We start from the raw sequence: 21706 nt of genomic DNA, 5'->3' as shown, positions 1-21706 counted from the left end.
TTATAAACTCCAAGAGAAGAGACAAAAGCATATGATACTATGACACAATAAAGAAAAGTTAAAATTTAAAGTTGGAGTCGCTGTAAATAAGTGACCTTTAAAAAATCCTGTGCTGTGTAAAACTAGAAATAGGTTTGCTAAATATTACACCTCAAAATAAATAAAAAAAAAAAAAGAAGAAGAAAGATTTAAGGGATTTTCAGACAACTTAAGAGTTGACAACCTCTCCTGTGAATGAGAATGCTCAAATTATTGCCTCAAAGTGAGTGGTCCATATCTTACCAAAAGCCATTAAATAATTTTTATCTTATTCTAAAAATAATAACAGTAAAGTTACTCCTGTCTTATTTTCATGTAACTTTCCTTTTAAATGCCTATGGCTTAGTGTTCACAAATTAAAAAAATATTTATAAATACACAAGAATAAAGCTTAATAGCACACAATATAAAAAATGATAAATTTCAAAACCATTACATTATTATTATTGAAAAGTACACTGCAATTAATCTGCAGGTCAGATTAAATCTGCAGGTCTTAATTAAATGAGAAATCTTTCATCCACCAAGGTCTTGGATGCCAAATTCTTCTGCCCAAGTGTATTACGAATAAACCTAAATATCTAAGAACATTTTAGAAAACAAAGAAAATTAACAAATAAACACTTAAAACAGTACGTTTCAGTACCTAACATAAAATAATAACTTCATATGATCTTTAAATTCTAAATAGCACAAGTGAATTATGTGCTTAACTCCTTTTAGCATTTTTGAAACATTTTTGAATATCTTTCCACCCTGAAATATGATATAATTATGTGTGATTAATTTTAAGAGATATTTGAGTTTTTTACTGGAAGTTATTTGTAGCCTCTTTATTCATAACAGGCATATGAATAAAATTAATTTCTCACATGCCTATTTGACAAAAAAAGTCAAAAAACCTATCTTATAACCTCTCAGTATAATCTTCTGTCACCATATACTGCTAACTTCCTGCTTTAATTATCTAGTTAACTATACAAACTTCCATACTAACCCACATTTTTAAAATATTACTTCGTTCTTAAATTGAAATTTACCTCTTGTTGCAAATATGTTAGAATAGCTGCTAAAACAAAACTTTGGGAAGCCAGATCCACAATGGAGAAAAACAGGATATCAAAGATGAGCAGCGTTGTTTCATTGCCATAATAGAGAACATCACTGAAAGAATGTCCTTCATCTACAGAAAAAAAAAAAATAATTGTAAAATGATTATTTCTGTGAAGTGCAAGTTTGTGGAGTTCATCAGTCCACGCTGAGAAAGCTGGTAAGAAAAAGGAAAGTCAGAGCAAGAGCTGGTTCTGGCATACTATGGCATCTTACGAGCTACTTATGTCATTCTATTTAAGCAAAATAATACAAAACTTTTCACTTATAAAATGGATTATGAACACAAGAGGAAAAGCCCACGTGCCACACTCAACTTTATTCACTCCTGAAATCTCAATCAAATTGTTTAAAAAAGGCTGCTGTGAACAAGAAGCAGATGTAACTTCCTCATCACTGGAATTTTTAGCAAGTGTTAACTCTGGCTGCAACTCAAGAAAATAATAAAAACACATGCTTAATGTCTTACTTAGGAGGAGGTTCAGAGCTTAACATCATCTTTCTTCATTGGTTAAGAGTTTCCCAGAAAATGGGTCTTTTAAGCTTAAAACACCTTTTCCATAGCCAAATTAGTCTAGACCACTTATCCACTTCTTTGTTTTATCAAAATGTACCACTTTCAAAAGAGAAAAGAACACTTAAAATAAACACAGAAAATAGATTCTTTTCCCTCCTTCTACTTTTTTAAGAAAAATGTCTAATGCAAGTTTTATTGGAAACAGCATATTTTCATTACAAATGTTGTATGTCCTACTGCCATGAAATCCTGATTTGTATCTAAACTTCTGGGAACCATGGCAGTCTAAACCATTGAACAATATATTTATATCAATGCTTATGATTATGAACTTTGAAACAATGGCAGGCAAAAGACCAAAACCTTTGTTGAATACTGCACGATTTGGAGACACCACATCATGCTTACATTTAATTCTAACTTGGGCGTTGCATACCTAACAATATTTATGTCTGAGTAGACCTGGTGGTTTAGAACAGGGTTTTGGAATGCCTGGTATCATGGTGTGGACTGAGGAAGAAAGTCCCAGTCATAGTTTTAAGGCAGATACTGGCTATCTGGCAACGTTAATTACTAAAGATAGTGCTTCACCATGACAGCGGAGGAGAGCCCAAGCCTTTAGCGAATTAGGTGTAGCTCAGACATCTAAAGTGAGCAGACTTCAACCATGGCTAGTTTGAAAGCATGTGCTGCATTCCTGATTATGTAGCGAGGTTTCAGATACAGATTAGACTTCCTTCAGCTTTTGCCGCCTTGGTGTCATGGAGCAGGACAAGTTCTGCGCAGCTCAGTGATGTAATCTGCAGATTGCTATTATATAAGAATAATGACATATTTTGGACGTGTAATGGACATCTGGCCATCATTGGATTACAGTTCTGATAAGGTTTAGAGTTTCTGATAAGTGAGGCTGGAAAGCCAAGTACTTGAGGGACTCAAAATGAGGGCTTGCATCATCTTGGATCACTAGTTAATGTTTAGTTTTGATGCAGGTGATGGCCATATTTATGGTTAGGGGTAGAATCAGGGTCTGAACTAAGGTTTTCAAAGATAGTTTTTGATGGATTCTGTACAGCTCAGGGACTGAGGAAGCAGACTGATATCAAGCCTAAGTTCACAGCTCATATTTCACTGTAGTGTGGATACTGGTCTCCAGACTGCTTCTGTTAATTGGAGGAGACCGGGACTCAGCTTCAAAATAAAATATTCAAGAACCCAAATTACTTAGTGGATTCTGCAAAGATGAGTGGTGTATTAACATCAAGTATTCCACTAAAATGTCCTCACTGTGATCAATATCCTCTTTAAAGAAATTGCCTTTCTGTACTTTTAGTTGTTTCATAAGAAATTTGGTTCTATTAAAAAAAATAGCATGGAGCTATTTAAATATTGTGGGTCTTCTTTCCATTTACAAAGTGGATATTGGATTTAGATAGCAAGTCAAAGGAGCACTTCATAAACACATGCATGTCTCTACACAGTATCCTTTCAGTTGCCTAAAAGAAAAAACATTGCAGTCGAGTGACAAATTATAAATAGGATTTCTGTAAACTGAAGAACTTCTCCTAAATACCTCCCTCACAAGTGGTCATTTAATGACCTCTCCTGTAAGTCCAGTTTAGATTGTAAATCCTGGGAAAGAAATCTGCACAGAAACCTACATGCTTATAATAGTACAAATACCAAGTCACAAATCTTTTTACCATTGTAAAAAATACTTTTCTCTATTGGTTCCATGAACTCCATGCCAAGAATCCGCTCAAGCAGCAACTTATCTTTAACAATATAATCCATTTCTTTATGAACCTATAAGAAAAGGAAAAACAATACTTCTTGTTTTATGATTTCAAAGAAAAAGTACTTGTTGCAAAGTGAAGTACAGATACTTAGACCTTTATGAATGAAAAAAAGCACTGGTCTATTCCAAGACAAAAATAAGTACATAACAGAAAAGGATTTGTCATTTTAAGAACAGGCTGCACTGTTGGACAGTGCTCCATTTTTTTTTTTGAATGAAGCACTGTTCCAGTTGCCATAAAGTCTTTAATAACAAGTCTTTAAGCACATATGCTTAAAGAGAAAATACAGCCTTTCAGATTTACAATGTTTAGTCTCTACTTACTATACTTATATTTTGCTAATTATAGTAATGTCAATATACATACGTGATCAATAAAAGAACTGAGAAATTTGTTCATGGTGTTGTATGCCCTTGTGCTTTGTTCGAAAGTATTTGCAGATGAGTCCAAAAGCCTAGCAGGACCACGTTTCTGAAATATAACATGATCGTGAGTTCAGTGGAAAAATTACATATTTTAAATAACACTTACGGAATACAAATATCTCACTTACTCTTGTTAGGCTTTCATGAATCCTGTCATAGTGCAGTCGCATTTTTCTTGAAATGGAAATCTGAAATGTCTGGCCATCTGTGTTAGGTAACAAACCTCTCTGACTACATAGGTTTTCCTGTACAATTAAAGCAATTGTAAATGAACATTATTAATGTCATTCATAGACCAAAAAAAAAAAAAGCCAAAAGCTTTTCATTTCCTCTCTTTCATGTACACATAGTATTTCATATCTCCAAATATTTGAATCCACTGCACTTTTGGTTCTATTATAGCAAGATTTTCTTCGGACATGAAATCCTGACCCCTACTGTCACAAACTCATATTACTCTTTTCACTTGTGTTCAGTTCATTACCTTCTAATACACCTTTTGAGATACACTCTGAAGGCCTTTCCTTCATGTTCATCATTTATTCTATACTTGTCCTAGGGTTTTTTTGTGCTTTGGATTCCTGAATTTTTCCATGTGTTTTTTGGGTCACAATTAATAAATCTCAAAAACCCCAAGAAAATAGAAAATTCAACATCTCCATAGGTAAAAAACCTGCTTTTCCCAAAATTATATTAAAATAAGCAATAACGAAAAAATTATAGCAACACACAAGTGAAAAATATTATTTAAAAGATTCCTCTACATTTCAATGTTTGAGATTTAATTTTCACATGGTTATGTTTTTTTCTGTCTACTTATCATTGAAATAGCAATATCCTTTGTCTAAGGCACTGTCTTCCTACTTGTCCCTACAAAGATGCAATGAATGAATGCATGAAATTTAGTGCAAAGTGTTCCAACCTTGTATTAGACATTTTACATTTGACGGATCTTGCAGCAAAGATATGACAAACTAGAAAAAATGCTTATTCAAATTAATTTATTTAAAGAATAGTTTATATCACCACAGGAGAAAAGATAGAATAAAAGAATTTATTGGAAGAGTAGATGTTTCTTTATTAGGAGTTTTTCAGATTTGTATCTTTATAATTCTTTTTGGTATGCATCTTTTTGAATGTGGCCATGAGCTTATGAAAAGCTTCAATATCAAAAAGAAGGTTCTTAAATACATGAAAAACCTGTTTAGAAAAACAGGAATTTTGTATCTATGAAATCTGAAGAAGTAACAGAGAAGAAGAGATAGTGAAGAAGAAGAAAGATGAAGAGCTAGTTAAAAGAACTACTGAGTCATATATTTACACACCAACAGCTGGTATCTTTTAAGTATCATAACTTGGTGCAATGTAATGCACAAGTGCAGATCCATAATGCAAAGGTGTGGGGGTTTTTTATAAAATAAATAATTAGAGCAGGCGTAAACTTTAATACTTTTACTTACTGCTTCTCTCTTTAGGTTCATATTCATTTCTTCCATATTGGTATCTGCATGTCCATGCACAGAGCGACCATGGATATAATAACCAAAGCAGCTGTGTGACAAGAGAAACACTGAAATCTAAAAGAGATGGGGGAAGAGAAGAATATTTTAATTAAACATTATAATTTTATTTTTGAACTTCTGAATTCACAATGGAGATTCGCAAGACAAGCCCTTCTACAAATACAAAGTAGGCAGGTACCAAAATAATTATGGCAGAAAAATATTTAATAACTTTTTTACTGATTAGTTTTATCTATGTTTACCTAGAAACATACACCAGCTTCCAGTTTAGTTTATCAATGGCAGGGATCACTGCTCAATTCCACAGAGCCAAAAAATTAAGGCAAAGATACTAGCTTTTATTTTGATTCAAAAGTTATTTCTGTGATACATATTACATATGCATGATTCCAGTTGAACTCTTAGGAGACTGTATTTAATAGAATTTCCCTCAATATGATACACTGCTTATATATCACATAAACCCCCAAATTAATTCTCTCTACAACCCATGCACGCCATGGGTGTTTAATGGAAGAGGAATAACCAAGGGTGGAAAGACTGAGAAAAAGAGTTAATACCTATATTTTTAAAAAGTTCTAGACAAATGACCTAATCCAACCTGTTCTGACTGCACTCTTCTTTGGTTAAAAAGCAATTTCTGCAGTACAAAGCTTGAAGACCCCTATTTTAAACTAGAGAAAGGGAAGTAGTTCAGATGTGAGTAAGTGAAAATGCATGAAAAAGGTGATAACTCTCCAAGAAGGACAACCATCTAGTTTAGCGGTTGAGGGACAACCACAAAAGAGGAGAAGAAATTGAACACAAACATATTAAATAGAACCAAGGCAGCTGTGTCTGTAAGACAAAAGTACTAAAATGCAAACCAGTAGACAGAACAACAGCAAATGGTTCCACACCTAATTTCTGTCATAATTGGTCACTTTTTAATGCTGGATGGGCATATGTAACCAATTTAACTTCAAAAAACAACCTAAAAATCACACGTCTAGAAGAACATATTGATACCCATGGTTCCAGAATCTTTTCCAATTCACAGAATCACAGAATCACAGAATTATCAGAGTTGGAAGGGACCTCTAGAGATCATCTAGTCCAACTCCCCTGCTAAAGCAGGATTGCCTAGAGCACATTACTCAGGACTGCATCCAGGCGGGTCTTGAAAATCTCCAGGGAAGGGCACTCCACAACCTCCCTGGGCAGCCTGTTCCAGTGCTCTGTCACCCTCACCGTAAAGAAGTTTTTCCGTGTATTTGAACGGAACTTCCTGTGTTCTAACTTGTGCCCGTTACCCCTCGTCCTGTTACTGGGAACCATTGAAAAGAGCCTGGCTCCATCCTCCTTCAACCCACCCTTTAGATACTTGTACGCCATAATAAGGTCTCCCCTCCGCCTTCTCTTCTCCAGGCTAAAGAGTCCCAGCTCTCTCAGCCTTTCCTCATAAGGGAGATGCTCCAAGCCCCTAATCATCTTAGTTGCCCTTCGCTGGACTCGCTCCAGCAGTTCCCTTAAAGTTTAACTGAAATCTTCTTGTAGATTGCACGAATAAAGTGAGCTGAAAGAAACATTGACTTTGGCTGTTAGCTAGTAAACTCTGACTAAATTAAATGAATACATATTATTTAATATTCTTAAAACTATCTTACGTATTATGCTATTAAAAATGTCACTGTACAAATGAGTCAAAGAAATACTTACATTGCTCATGCAACACAAATCAACAAATTGGCTTATCTTATCTTCAACAAATCTTTCATAAAACACAGAAAAAAATATAATCTGAAATAAATCAACCAAATTTTATTTTATTAGTTCATCAGATTTGACTTTATTAAGCAATTAACTTCACAGTTTAACACCCACAAATTACAGACTTCAGTAGTGGCCACCAGTGCATTGGACTCTATGAAATGGGACTGACATCCTTCCTCTAAGAATTAGAGTTGCAGCAATAACCTGCTTTTAATTTTGAACTTGGAGATGTTTGAAGCAAAACCAAGTATTTGCAGAAATTCGTATCTTTGAGAGGATTAAAATTCTGACTACAAAGTAACATGTCTTATAGATCAGAAGATTCATTTTGAGTTCTAAAGGTATACCATGCTAAAGTAGTTAAAAGTCTAGATCAAGCAAAACAGTTAAGAATATACCCAGTGCTATGACACGTAGTATGGATGGCCTAGTGATATATTCTAGCTTCCAAGAACCAGCCTGAAAATGATAAATCAGTATGTCTTGTGTTTCACATACCTGTAAGAAGGCAATGGCTAGCCAGAGTGCAGCAGACACACCAAATCTTAGAATGCGGCTCCAAGGAGCTATGTAACTCTCACTGCTTCTTGTAAGACTGGAAGAAGAATCCATTAAAGCCAGGTTTGAAAATCCCACCACCTGAAGAGATAAGAAGGTCAATATAACAACATGAGGCAATGAATAGTATTAATTATGACCCTGTTGTTTCCATCATAACAGGAAGTAAGATGAAAAAATTAGGAAAAATGGACCTGGGCATAGTTGCATGTTCACTATGATAGAACCCTATTGTGTGATCCAGTGTTATTACTGAGAAACATAATTAAAAATACAAACTGTATGTATATGTGTTGATACATAAATTCAAAAACATACGCAGCTAAATCTCACAAAAAGTCAACATTGATTTTGACTGAAAAACTCCAAGAGATTCAACTGTTAGACTGCATACGGATACTATTTCTGCCAAATTTCAGCTCTTTGGTTCTATATGTTCCAGTGCTAAACCAAATTTTCTATCTGTTTTGCAACTGTAAGAAATGGATTATTCTGTTGTGACAGTTTAATAAGCAAAGAAAAGGGAAGAAGGTGAAAAAAACCTCCACGAGAAGTGATGCCAAGGCAATCACTAACCACCTCCCACAAGTAGACCAATGCCCAGCCAGTGCCCAGAAAATCCCTCCCCTCCGTTTTTATTGCTGAGCATGACGGTATATGATATGGAATACCCCTTTGGTCAATTGGGGTCAGCTGTCCTGGTTGTGTTCTCCTCCCAGCTTCTTGGGCAGCCCCAACCTGTTCGCTCGGAGCCTTGATGCTGTGCAAGCACTGTTCAGCAATAGCCAAAATACTGGTGTGTTATCAGCCCTGTTTTAGCCACAAATCCAAAACACAGCACCCTATGGGCTGCTATGAAGAAAATTAACTCCATCCCAGGCAGACCCAATACAATATTGACAAGTTCAGTTTTGCTGCCAGAGTGCCATCTGCACTAGCCATGTCATCAACAGTGCCACAGCGACCAGTACCAGCCAGCGGCTGCGTTGGTGCCAGACATGAGGCCTGAGGGGAGGGAGACTCCTTCTATGCTTTCCAACTTCCTCCAACTATTACTTTTCTTGGCTTATTTTCTGGCACCACGATCTCTGAGAACTGAACAGTCACTTTATCAAAACCGCTAACCCAAGAAGACAGGTTTGAGCAACACAGAAGTTCCCCCTTGTAGCGAGCGGCTGATTGCCATATCTACCCCGTACATTACACTTGTAGGGAAACTACATTCCAAACTCCAGCATGACAATGGAAGTTATAAAGATTATCTGAGGTTTTCACAAACACCAATTTTAGCCTATTTAGGTATCTTTCATGACTTCCTCCACCATCAGCGGCAAGAAAGGGATTCACTGGTGGGAAATTCATAGCAGAAGCTATAGAGCAAGATGTTAATCACTCTCTACTAAGAGTAGCCTCTCCCTTCTAGTAATACCAGGAACCCACGAGGAATAACCTGAGGAGATTAGTTAGTTTTGGGAATATGTGCTCTCTTTTCCCTCATTCCTTCCTTGTAACATGGCACCTAAGTTGGTCCTGGCCTGTATTTACCAACAGCAAAAACACTGGTGTAGTGAATGAGGAAAGTTTGGGGTTTTTTAACTGCATTTAATTTAAAAGAAAAATAGGAAATTTAAAAACAAATATAAAAATGAATAGAAGTATTGAAAATATGTAAAAGAACCTCACATAAACAACTATATGCTACACACTTTAAGAATACTTCCCAACATAAAAGTACCTACCAGACTACAGAAGAAAGAAACCAAAACATTTTTGAAATGCAAAAGCACAATTTCTCATAGATCCTTAACCTGTAACTAAAGGCATGCTGCCTTGTGTTATGCCATCAGGAACAGAACTGGCACATTTCATTTCCTGCTTTATAAAAGGTCACTATTAGCAAATTAGCAGGAAGGAAGCTCAGTTCAAATAAATATGAAACCAGAAACAAAGCTGTAGACTGTGGCAAAAGGGAGCCAGTAGGCAAATAAAGAATTGAGGATGTACACAGATTTATCAGTCTCTTAAGCCATTTAGGGTAACTCATTAGCTCAAAAAAACCCAAACAAAACTAACAAAGGTCTCTAAGGTAATCAGAGGTTGGGTTTGGTTATTTTTTTAAGTCTTCCTTCATGAAATATTGCAATGAACTATACATACATACATACAAATTTAAAAATATATTAAAATAATTATTTTACTAAGTTACACATTTTCAAGTGAACTTGAAGGTCATCCACTATTACCACAGAGAATGCAAGAATTAAAAACCAGACCCTTATGTTACACTCTAGTTGTGAATCATAAAAAATTAATAACAATAACATAATAATAAGTGTAGTAATAATACCTCCAGAAAAAAAAGAACTGCAAGCACTTGAAAGAGGGGATTTATCTTCCTCACTGTCTGAATTTCATTCCATTCATTTGCTATAAAATATGTCCTCCATATGCTCACAGGTGCAGCAGCACTTTTAATGACACCTTCACCTAACAAGAACACATAAAATAAAGCTCTGAAATTTAATACACGAGAGTAATATCCAAATTTAACCAAAATTGTTTATACAAACAAGCATAGTTTGAGTTACCTTCAACTGCTTTAAGAACTTTGCCCTTAGGTCTTTCCCAGTCAATAAAGAAAATATCTATAGATAGTTGTGAAACCAGCAATTGTAAGAATTGCAGAGCCTAAGAAAGATAAAGAAGAAATATAACAAGGACAGCAACAGCAAATAGACGAAGATGAAGAAACAGTCATTGCATGTATCATTCACTAAAAATAAGTAATATACTTCACTATACTTGAGACTGCAACTGTGTTACCTACTTTTGATACATCTGTCTTTTTTTTTAATTTAAAAGCTTGGTATAATGGTAAGTTATGTGATGTTGTCCAAAGTTATGAGGAAAATACAGAAAGTAACAAATTCAAAAAAATTGACTAAGTATTTTCCCATAACTTATTAACTTGTATTATGAATTCCAATTCCAATTCAATGTAATACCCATAATCAATAAAATACTTGTATGTCCCACGAAGACAGAATACCGATCTCTGAATTCTACAGGTGTGTTTGAACATAATTATTTTAATCTGTCTTCTTTTTAATCAGGAATTGACAGCACTTATATTCTGCTTTAAAAGAAAGCACTTGCTTTCTTGATATGGTGTTATTTTATTTAGGCTTCTTTACACCTTTATCCTTGAAAGGATAATTTTCCTTATGCATTTGTTTCCCCATAAAGACTCTGCAAAATAAATATCTATGGAAAAATGACTTAATTCTTAGAATAAACTAATTGTTTGCATCTACACTCTAACAAAGTGAACTGTACAAGATGTTTAAAAACAAGCCTAATAAAAATATATAGAAGCATATGCTGAAATGTCTTTAATGCCTGAGGAAAAAAATATTTACCTTTAAACTAAACGCACATGCTATGTATGTAACAAAATCTTCTTCTTGAGATGGAAGTGGTAAAAGGACAGAGACAAACTGCTGAGCCTATAATTGGAGAAGTTACATTAAAATAGTGTGGATGGCATATGCAACAACATACTAAATGTTTAAGAGTAAATAACATTTTGCATATGCAACAACATACTAAATGTTTAAGAGTAAATAACATTTTGCAGAAAAAGATTGATATTTAATGTGCAATCATTTTGAATTTGTACCATATTTTAAGTGACTATTAAGCAGACTTCGAGTACAATGAATGCTAAGGAAAAGAAACAGGTGAACACAAAAATTTAAGCACACAAAACAGAACATGATATAGAACTTGCCTCAATAGTCTGACCAGAAAGGCAAAATAAATAAAAAAAAAAAAAGAAAAAAGAAAGAAAATGAATTTTTGTGTAAAAATATATGCAATATAAATAAGTTTTCATGACACCCAAATCTGGAAAAACACTTACTTTGAAGAACACAAGCCAATAAATCCCTGTGCCCACTGTGATGATAAAGAAAACGTTGGCAAGGTCTCCAGCATAAAACAGCAAGAACTTAAAAACTGTCTGCAATTAGAAAAACACACTGTGGAGATCTGTAAAATTAAATAAGCAAAGCATATGTACATTCATACAAAATGTTATGCAGCTCACACTACAGGAAACTCTAGAACTGAAAAGCAGCCTTGAACAAAATTTTTCTACTGTGGTCAGACGTTTATGGTATATTCAATATCTGAAACTCCTACATGCTAGTCTTTGTTCAAAGAAGAATTAACCTGAAAACTACGTCTACCCAACTGATCAGAACAGCTCTCTAAATATCTTTATTTTTAGCAAAAGTATTTCCTAAATGACATCAGAATAAAAAAAACAAAGCAAAAAACTACTTCCTCCAGTGAGCCTACCTCCAGGTCACAGTTCTATGCAGCTAGGTTAGAAATTATTTCAGTTACCCTTAAGAAACAGAATAGTTATATCACAGGGAATGATAGCAAAGGTGCCCTTAAAGAGAGGAAGATGGGTTCCCTTTTAGGTTGCCAGCTGTTTATACCTGCAAGTCAATTATAGAGCTTCCTGTGCGCCTCTTCCAGCCTGCAGTCTTGAGAAGGGACCATAACACTGCGAGCCCACCCAACACACCCAACGTGATCTGAAAAGAATGAAAAATCATTTGCAGACATGTTTAAAAAAACACACAACAGAAGTAAAGAATTATATCAAAAAATTAAAGGGAAATACAACTTACATCAGTCTGAATCTGAGCCTCTGACTGATTCATCTCATAATTGACTGAGAAGGAAACCTGAATATTAAGATACAAAAAGTCAATATGCACAGCGAGTCTGACATGCTATAACCATTATAGACAATGGTAGTTTTCACACTTTTAGTGGGTGGGAATTCCCATCTAGGGCTACTATACAAATACAATGTATATCTTCTTTTGATGTATACATCTGATCTGGTGGGCTCAAGTGCCAGGCTTAGTACTAGTGCGTGCTCTGCTCTGCTTAGTGCAGATTTTACCTACAGTAATGCTGGGGATGGATGCCTGCTACCTGCAAGTACCTAGCTGTACCTAACTATAATCCTTTCAAATGTGCAAATTTTTTTCCTTCCAAAAGAAGACATCAAAAGTTTGATACTTTCCTTTTTATCAGTGTTGATTAAAAGTAACTTTAATGTAATTATACCAATATGCATAATCATAAATTGAGCTCTTACATAGCTCAGACACCATTTTTTTTTCCAGCTTGAATGAAATAAAAATTGTCATGCGGCATCAAAATTGCTCCCTCTAGCTTAAGTATCTGTCTAACCTAAGACCTATTTTGACTTTGTTCTGAAAGATTTGTATAAAAGACAAAACATTTGTCTTGGTTTTATAACATTCTGGCCTGAGTTTTTGTCACTGCAAGGCTAAAGTTAACACAAGTATGATAATGGATAGTATATTTAATTCAGTTTAAAAAAAAAAAGGACAAAACCCCCCAAAACCAATCCCCACGCCTTGGCTTCCCAAAACATTTGTTCTGGTTAGAGCTCATTCTATCACCTCACTTGGATTTAAGTCTAAATACGCTCACTTACTAGAAGCTCAGTGTTTATAGAATTTGGAATAAAATTCAATGCATCTTTTTACTTGCATAAAATTTGTTAAATGCAACAAGACATTGAAAATTGTCAACACTTAAGTACATCAGATGTAGACATAAGGGTGAAGTAGTATAACAGAAAATAGAGAAACTGAAAACAATTGTTCCTGCCATTGCCATTTGAACGAATTATTTTCTAAAACCAGTGCTGTTTCTGTGGTTAAAAAAAGACATCACTTAGGCAGGGAAGAAGTGTCTGACTAATTTTTCCATCTTTCTAATTCCCTGTCCCTTTTTTCCTTTCATGCAGCTAGTACAGAATGCAATGAACGGTTCTAGCACCAGAAACTTCTAGCTAGATGCCTGTACTGGAAGCCTGAACTGTTGAAGGCTGATAAGCAGAAAATGTGAATACTACAATTTTTTTAATAGCAGAATTATTATTTTTCTATATTAAGTTCAACATTTTCACTTTTTAAAGCTGTGTGATCTAACAAGCAACCAAGGCACAGTAATGGGACATCTGAGCTGCTGCCCATCATGGCCAGCATCAGCAGAATTCGGTGGCTTTCAGTAAAGAAAGATCCCCCAAACTAATCTCCAACCCCTCTGGCTATGGATTTTTGGATTATTTTACTTTAATTCTTAGAGATGTGCTGTAAAATAATACACAGCTAAAGGATGTTTTAGATATATTACCAATATTTTAACTTAAACTACAGATGATCTGAAATGTCTGTGCCATAACAACCTCCTCTTAATGCATTGCTTAAAATAAAAATAGTCAATTTCTTGCATAAACTGCTGCTTTCAGTGCATTGCATAAAGGGTACTCTTCCTGTTATTTTCTGTGTTTATTTTATTTGAACTGTAGCCTAATTTAGCATTATACAACCAATTGTAAAATTCTAAGTATTTTATGTTAAAAAAGACTCAAAAAGAAAATACTTTTAACTGTTGTGTTTTAAAAGCTTTATGTTTTAGTGAAAATTTGCAACTTGAACAGAACTCCAAGCTACTTATTAGATTTTTATAACTGCCCCCTCAAAATGTTCACTCAACTGGAATTCCAACAGAACTACAAGTATGATTAATAAATCAGTTCAATTAAGATAGCACAAAGATCTCACCATCACACTCTGGGCTTCGGGGTTTTGGACAAGGACATCTGTGTAAGCAATAGTAATTAGAGGAGGGTAGATCATTCCTCTCTGAGTATGGGATACCAGACGAATACTGAAGAAATACAAACACAGTATTATATTATTTTTAATAGAGAAAAGGGATGAGTTGCTTGGAAAATGTTAATTGAAACTTGTACTAAGAAGAAAATACTAAATGAACAGAACAACCTGATCAATAAAATGTGAGTTTCAAATCTAAGGACACAGCAATTCACATTTTAAAAGCCACCAGAGTGTACAAAGGCATGTATACAAATACATAAAAAGAAAAAGATGGGAAGGATTGTTTGTAAGAAAATACCTGAATCAATCTTTACCTACTGCTCACATTATGATAGCAGCAATTGAAGTCAATTCCAAAAGGCAACTTTTCTCAAAACATTACAGAATGACCCTTTCTATGTGTATTTTGAATTTCTGGCAGCACCCTTTTTTCAAAGAGGGGGTGGGAGGGGGTTCTCCTAAAATACCTAGGCTAATCCTTACTTTTTGAATTAATGTAATATGTAATTCTCAGCAAATGGCGTTAGTACATTAAATTAATCTTCAAGATGACTACTTCTATGTATCAGTACTCAGTGCTACTCAATAATCTTTTTAACTAATAAGTTGTGAAGAAGAGCTGAAGGAAAAGGAAGATCTCAATTTTTAGACAGTCATCTCAGAGGAACACAATACATAAAGAAGGAAAAAAAAAAGGTTCTTCCAAAACATATTCCAGCTGAGATTAACCATCAGTAATGACCCTAACAGGCAGTCTCACAATTTCAGTTAAATGACTATAAGCCTATTCTGGGTTGTATAACAGAACAGGCAACAGTTTGTAAAAATACTGCAAAAAAGAATATGGAGTATGAAATAGCATCCTTGTATAGTCAGCAACATATGCATCGAAAAAGAATTAACAGAGGAGTTTTTAGGTCTTTCCAGATGGCACCTGGTCCTAAGAGGTGATTGAATGCCTGCCAAATTGCTTTACACATACATAGTCCGATCCATCATACCTAGAAAGTAATCACAGTAATTTTAACCCCCACAAGTCAATGTTACATTTTCTCACTCACTCATCAGAACAATGTATGGAAACTCTTGCTATTTCCAAGTATGCAATGGAAAAGGCAGCACAGGACATATTAGAAACAACATAACAAAACAACTTTCTTTTAAGACTATAAAATACAGACTGCACAAAATCGGCTTTATTTTCTATGTACTATATATTATATGCAATTAATCACCTTATTGTTATTTTGCTAGCAATCCGAATTACTCTTGGTAGTGTTCCCAAGTCATTCTCTTTTCCACTTAGCGCATCCACCAAAAAAAATCGACGAGTCAAAAGCCAGTTGTTCATATTACTGCCTTTGAAAAAACATGACAGTCACATAATATTTAAAAAACTAATTCAACACACAAAAAGAATGAAATCTACTAGAAATGATACATATAACTGTATAATACATGTAATTGTATTCAGGATGTTAAATTATTTCTTTTCTACTTAAACAATTATGTAATGAAATTAGATTACTTTATTTGTGCATATTATTGATTGGGACGGTGTAGGCAACCAAAGCCTGCACTTAACACTATCAGAACTTGCCCACAAAATATTAAATTCATAAACCAGAAACAAGTTATGGTGTGTTGTGGTATCTTTAAAAACAACTCAGTAACAGTAATTAATAAAAATTCTTTCTATTTGAAGTTGGTTAGATCATTTAAATTCACAGAAATGTTACTATGACAGTCTTACCTTGATTAACAAACATTTCACTGTATTGAAGATTCAAGTTTAAAACTGGCACGGCCCAAAGATATTGTTGTCCATTGTCACCATTATATTCAAGGAATAGGTCATAAAAAATTGGATTAGCAAAATCCAGTAAAATCTTGGAAACTGAAATTTTGCACTACAAGAAAAAAATGTTCAAATAAAAAGATCACTTTAGCCATTTAATGATTTTATCAAGTTGTGGATTCTTCCCCTACAAAATGATTGTGGAATCTGTCTCACTTAAAAGACAAGCCACTCCAGATATTCTCAAGCAATTACAAAGTACTAATGATTTCATAGAAACCTCTTGGAAATGACTGCAATTGACTAGAATGACTCATGTGGAGAATGAAGCTCTGCTAACGTTTTTCAACAGACTAGGAAAAAATATCCTAGCAAATTTCACAGACATAAAATTTAAACCAGCGTAAATAAACACTAAAGTCAAGAAACATAAACAGTAAAGTCAGGGAGTACTGTGTCTGGTTCTGGGCTCACCAGTACAAGAAAGAAACGGAGCTACTCGATATAGTCCAGTGCAGACCACTAAGATGATGAAGGGACTGAAGCATCTCTCCTATGAGGCAAGGCTGAAAGAGCTAGGATTGTTTTGTCTGGAGATGAGAAGGCTCGAGGGGAAACTTTTCAATGCGAACAAATATCTGAAGGGAGGGTGTATAAGACAGAGCCTGGCTCTTTTCAGTGATGCTCAGTGACAGGACCCAAAGCAGTAGGCACAAACTGAAACAGAAGGTTCCTTCTGAGCATCAGGAAAAACTTTTTCACTGGGAGGGTGACCGAGCACTGGCACAGGTTACCCAGAGAGGTTGTGGAGTCTCGCTCCTTGGAGATATTCAAAAGCTATCCTGGGCAACCTGCTCTAGGTGGCCCTGCTTGAGCAGGGGGTTGGACCGGATGACCTCCAGAGGTCCCTGCCTACCTCAACCATTCTGGGATTGTGTGAAGAAATTAAATGTGAAAGTAGATAGTTTTTTGCATATGTGGACAACCAAGCAGTCTTTAAATACTCATATAATGTGTCCACTGTGTTTTCTCCAAAGCTGTAGGGGGAAAAAAAGCGATGCATACAATCCATGAAAATAATTACTTTAAAAAACCTCTGTAAGTTAATATTTATTGGTATTTGTATTTAAACCCAGTAATATTAACTGTTGTTAATACTTAACAACAGGTTCTACAGTCTCAATATATCAAATACATAAGATTTTTAAAAGTACAAAAATAAGAATAACCATACCCAATGAGTTCAATTATCCTAAACAGAAAATAAGTTTCCATTCTACTGAAATATGGATTAAACAGCATTAAACAATATGGAGGAGTAAAAATATTTAACAAAGATTTGTCAAAATTATTTGGTAAACACTTTAGTTTTCAAGGACTAAAGCTTTGACAGCTATTATACTACAAGACTTTCACATCACCCAAACAGCAGCCAGAGTTTGTATATTTTCACACTTCAACACATAATCTGAGGAATGGTTTTGAATGTAGATGAGTTAATAAACAATATTAATGGATATATAGGTATTAGATGCTGCCCACACATATGGAGTTTTATAAAAATAAAGATGTTATTTCCCACCTCCCCACCAGGAAAGAGACTACCACCTCCCCATTTAACATGTAAGTGACAAAAATTAATGAAGATTTATTGCTGGCAGAACTGTGTCGGTGGCTGACTGAATTTAGCATCTAAGTATACAGGAGCTCAAGTGCTCTATCCCCTCTCCCTTTCCTGGTGTTTAGTAAGGTGTAAAAACTCCAATAGTTTTTCCCATAGTTAAGACAGCTAAAGAATCTCTGTTCGATTAAAACTTGCCTTCAATCACTTTATTGAATTCACTGAAATCAGGGAATACAATAAAGAGTTAATGGGGACAACATACAGGCATGGCATGATTGCATATGGCTTCTTTCCATATGAAACCTGGCCAAAGATGGAGGCAGGAAAATCAGAAGTTGCAATGCCAAGTATATGACTGTCAGAATTCAGACACTGTGTTCTTCCACTGACGAGTCACCAACCTCACTAATACAAATGCCAGTTCAATTAATTTTGATTATCCTATGTAGTAAACAAGTTTTGTGATGTATAGTCAAATAATTAAAACAAATACATTTATTTCACTCAATAATAAAGAAATTAACATAAGCAACAATTTCACAAGAAAGAAGTCCATGTTGCTGCTTATGGCTAAACTCCAGAGGTCTTTCAATATGCACTCAATTACTGATGATGTATAAAGAAAATTAATTTAAAATTCAGAATAGCATTTTATCTCTTACTTACACTTTGTTGGTAAGTTGTTCCAAATGTATAAGCTGCATTCAGTTTAGTTTGGGTATCAGGACAAAGCTGAACAAAACATAATTATAATTAGGTTAATTCAAAGATATCATTTTCTCACATGAAATATTCACAGGTACCCCAAGTAGCTTATGCATTCACAGTTCTCAAAAAAGATATTTTATTCTATTTTTTAAGAAGAGAGGAATTGATTTTGAAGAGTAAGCATGATTATTTATTGTACTAATATTGGTGTTCTTAAAATGCCATTTTAGCTAAATCATACTTGAATAGCATTTTTCAGTTGCAACACTGAAGTTGAAATCTGTGGAGAGCAGCATCCAACCAGGCAAGAATGATCTTTGTGGGGACTGAAAGTTCAAGGCACTGTGCTGCCTCAAGCTTTAGTAGCGGCTTCTGCTAAATTCAAGAATCCCATAAGAAAAGAACTCTACATTCATATTGCCCCCTTTCTCTTAAGCTAGCGTTATCAGAAGATCAGTTATCATGGCAAGTAACAGATTTTTTTTTCCCTTTTCAATGTAACATTTTCTGCAAAGAACAAGTCATTCTAAGCAGTACTTGGAAAAATGGGCCAAATTCTAACCAAATGAGCATGGCACTTAGTGGAGGGCATAGGCATTTCCCCAAAATGAAAATAAAGTCTAAATTTACATAAACCACAATTCTATTAGTGTGCAACTGAAATTCTGGGCATTGCTAAAATTATGCATTGAGGTTGCTTTAGTACTGTGACGTCTTATCATCAAACATAATCTATTACATTAAAAAAGGCTTTGAATGGAAAAGCTATTCCTTCCCCACTGATTTTTGATAGCTACTACAAGCTCTGCATTTAAGAAATTAATGTACCCCAATAAACCTTAAAATCTGTGTCAGAATATCTCATTTTCTAAGCACAGTAATTGGCTTAGTAACCTGTTTTCTCAGACACTAGTTTTCCTTAAAATTTGAGAGGCAGATGCAAGACAGTTCATCCTGAGAAACTAACAAAAGAAACAGCAGTCACTATCTAAATCCTGATTTTTCTTGCCAATGTTCCTGTTGTTGACAGCTTAGGGAATTGCTGAGAGTGCCTAGATCACCACTGCACTGTTAAACAAGTTCTACTCTACAAGATATTTCACAGCTGCCAATTTAAGCTAACTGTTAGGCTAATTACTATTGCACTTTCCACTTGCTTCTTCCTTGTGTTTTGCACACCCTATACAGCATGGTACTGCTGAAGTAGAATGTGCGTGTGCCACTGAAACTTGAGGATAGAGCCTCCAAGGGTAACCTCTAGCCAGTGTTCCCCAATTCTATGTAAAGTCTCCCAGCAAGTTTTTGTAACTTTCTGTTATGAAAAAGCCAGGCAGATGCTGGCAAAAGTGTATATTTTATATTAAATCCCAAATATATAAACAAACAAAAAATCCCAAGACAAGTGGAAAAAAATGGGGTGGTAAATGAGTTTTCCTACCTCTCTTGATAGTGAGATAATCACAGATTTACTTGGCAACCTCATAATGTGTCAAAACAGGTGACAACATCCAATAGGGACACACTCCCAGAATTTTCTATACAGGTCTGTGGACCAAGAGCTAAAAGAATATACTTTTATTCTCAAGAAAAAGAGGGCTAATAATAAATTACATACATGGGTAACTGTATGCTGAATGGAAGAAAGAGATGGTTCTAAATAATTAGTGCTGTTTTTCAAAGCTTTCCAATATTCCAAATTTATATTGGTCCGATGGATGAGGGCAATGTTGCTGAATTTATACCTTTGATTTTGTAGAGATTATCGTGAGCAAGAATCGAGGGCTATTTTCTCTAATCTAGCTTTATCGTTAACTTATGAAATGTCACTACTATAGTAACCAAACTCTTGGGTTTTGTCTTAATTTGGCTAAAGGCAACCAGAATGTTATGGTATCAACATAAGACAATTAAAATCAAACGTACCTGTAAGATGCCTCCTTCCAAATTTTGCCACTTAAGAAAGTTTCCTGCTGCATCAAATGAGGCTGCAATAAATTGCAGCTTTACATCCTGATGATGAAAAAAGATACAGAAACAATGAAACTGCCATAGAGTGGACATACATATTTTAGGTACTGTTGTCTCATCGTTTGATGCTTCCCTAAAACTTTCAGCATGATGCTTCATTTCTTCCCTTTGATTGTATGTTTTTAATCTTGAGTTTGGTAATTTATTTTTTTTAAAAAAATATGCCTTACAATTCTACAGCTGCATTGGTGATGTGGAAAAGTTCCAAGGAACTTCTATACAGGTAGACATGCCCTAAACTAATCAGAAATCTCTGCAGATTTCTATTGTATACAACACTGGGATCTCGAGGGCTTTCAGGACCTTCAGTGTTAGGAAGAATAACGAGTATTTTAGTTGTTAAAACAGAAGCTGCATTGCAACATTGTTTAATTTAAAACACAACCTTTTAGAATATGGCTGAAAAAACCTATTATTTTATTTCTGAGTTAATAAAAAAAACTTAAGATAAATTTGGCAGTATAACCTATAAACAGGTTATTACTAGCACTACTTACTTTCTGTGATTAGCTTAACCTGAATAAACTATTCCAGTTATTCTAATTTTACAATGAATCTGTAAAATAAACCACTTTACTGTTTGATTTACTGTTTGATTCCTTCTTAGAACTGTGGCAGTTAACAAGCTACTTAAGCTGTCCATCCCTCCCAGCGTTGGATACCTAGCTTTGTTAACACTGAAATTATTGGTTTTCCTCACCTCTTTTTTTTTCCCCTTAATTCACTATAGGAACAGGAAAAGGCTGGAGTAATAGACTGAATCCATCGCTGATACAATTCAACTTGTAGAGATTTGTAATAGAGCTATTAAGGTTGGTATAAATGAAGTATGGACAGAAATGTGCATGTAAGCATCAGAAGCAACAAAAGAAAAGGGTGAAACACCACACAGCAATAACGAAGAACACTGTTCCCAGCAATAAAGCTGAGAAATGGGTTCTGATAAAACCATGGCACAGACAACTTGTCAGCAAAAGATCATGTACCTTGGCACCAGGAGAATGGCAGCAAAGTTCTAGTACATCACATACACCCCTCTTTTTCCAGTTAGCTCATCAGGAAAACTGACAAAAGGATGTATATAT

The 21706-nt window shown here is 34.8% G+C and overlaps 1 protein-coding gene across 1 annotated transcript in view; it reads right to left on the bottom strand.

The window, feature by feature from the left end:
* Positions 1-539: 539 nt before the first annotated feature.
* The window catches only part of TMEM67 (transmembrane protein 67), a gene marked incomplete at both ends in the record, with an annotated part of 33943 nt that continues 12776 nt past the window's right edge, over positions 540-21706 (bottom strand). The window contains 19 exons of the mRNA XM_082499571.1: positions 540-620; positions 1080-1222; positions 3370-3472; positions 3832-3936; positions 4019-4135; positions 5351-5467; positions 7112-7192; positions 7664-7804; positions 10071-10210; positions 10312-10411; positions 11143-11229; positions 11646-11744; positions 12232-12330; positions 12427-12483; positions 14407-14512; positions 15699-15822; positions 16217-16373; positions 18552-18617; positions 20517-20603. Of these exons, the coding sequence (XP_082355697.1) occupies positions 540-620; positions 1080-1222; positions 3370-3472; positions 3832-3936; positions 4019-4135; positions 5351-5467; positions 7112-7192; positions 7664-7804; positions 10071-10210; positions 10312-10411; positions 11143-11229; positions 11646-11744; positions 12232-12330; positions 12427-12483; positions 14407-14512; positions 15699-15822; positions 16217-16373; positions 18552-18617; positions 20517-20603 (2010 nt within the window). The remainder of the gene's footprint in view (positions 621-1079; positions 1223-3369; positions 3473-3831; positions 3937-4018; positions 4136-5350; positions 5468-7111; positions 7193-7663; positions 7805-10070; positions 10211-10311; positions 10412-11142; positions 11230-11645; positions 11745-12231; positions 12331-12426; positions 12484-14406; positions 14513-15698; positions 15823-16216; positions 16374-18551; positions 18618-20516; positions 20604-21706) is intronic.

This window comes from Vanellus vanellus (genome assembly GCF_965231255.1).
Source record: "Vanellus vanellus genome assembly, chromosome: 2".
Taxonomy (NCBI): Eukaryota; Metazoa; Chordata; class Aves; order Charadriiformes; family Charadriidae; genus Vanellus; species Vanellus vanellus.
The sequence above is the reverse complement of the archived record's forward strand: the minus strand, read 5'-3'. Positions and strand labels throughout refer to the sequence as shown.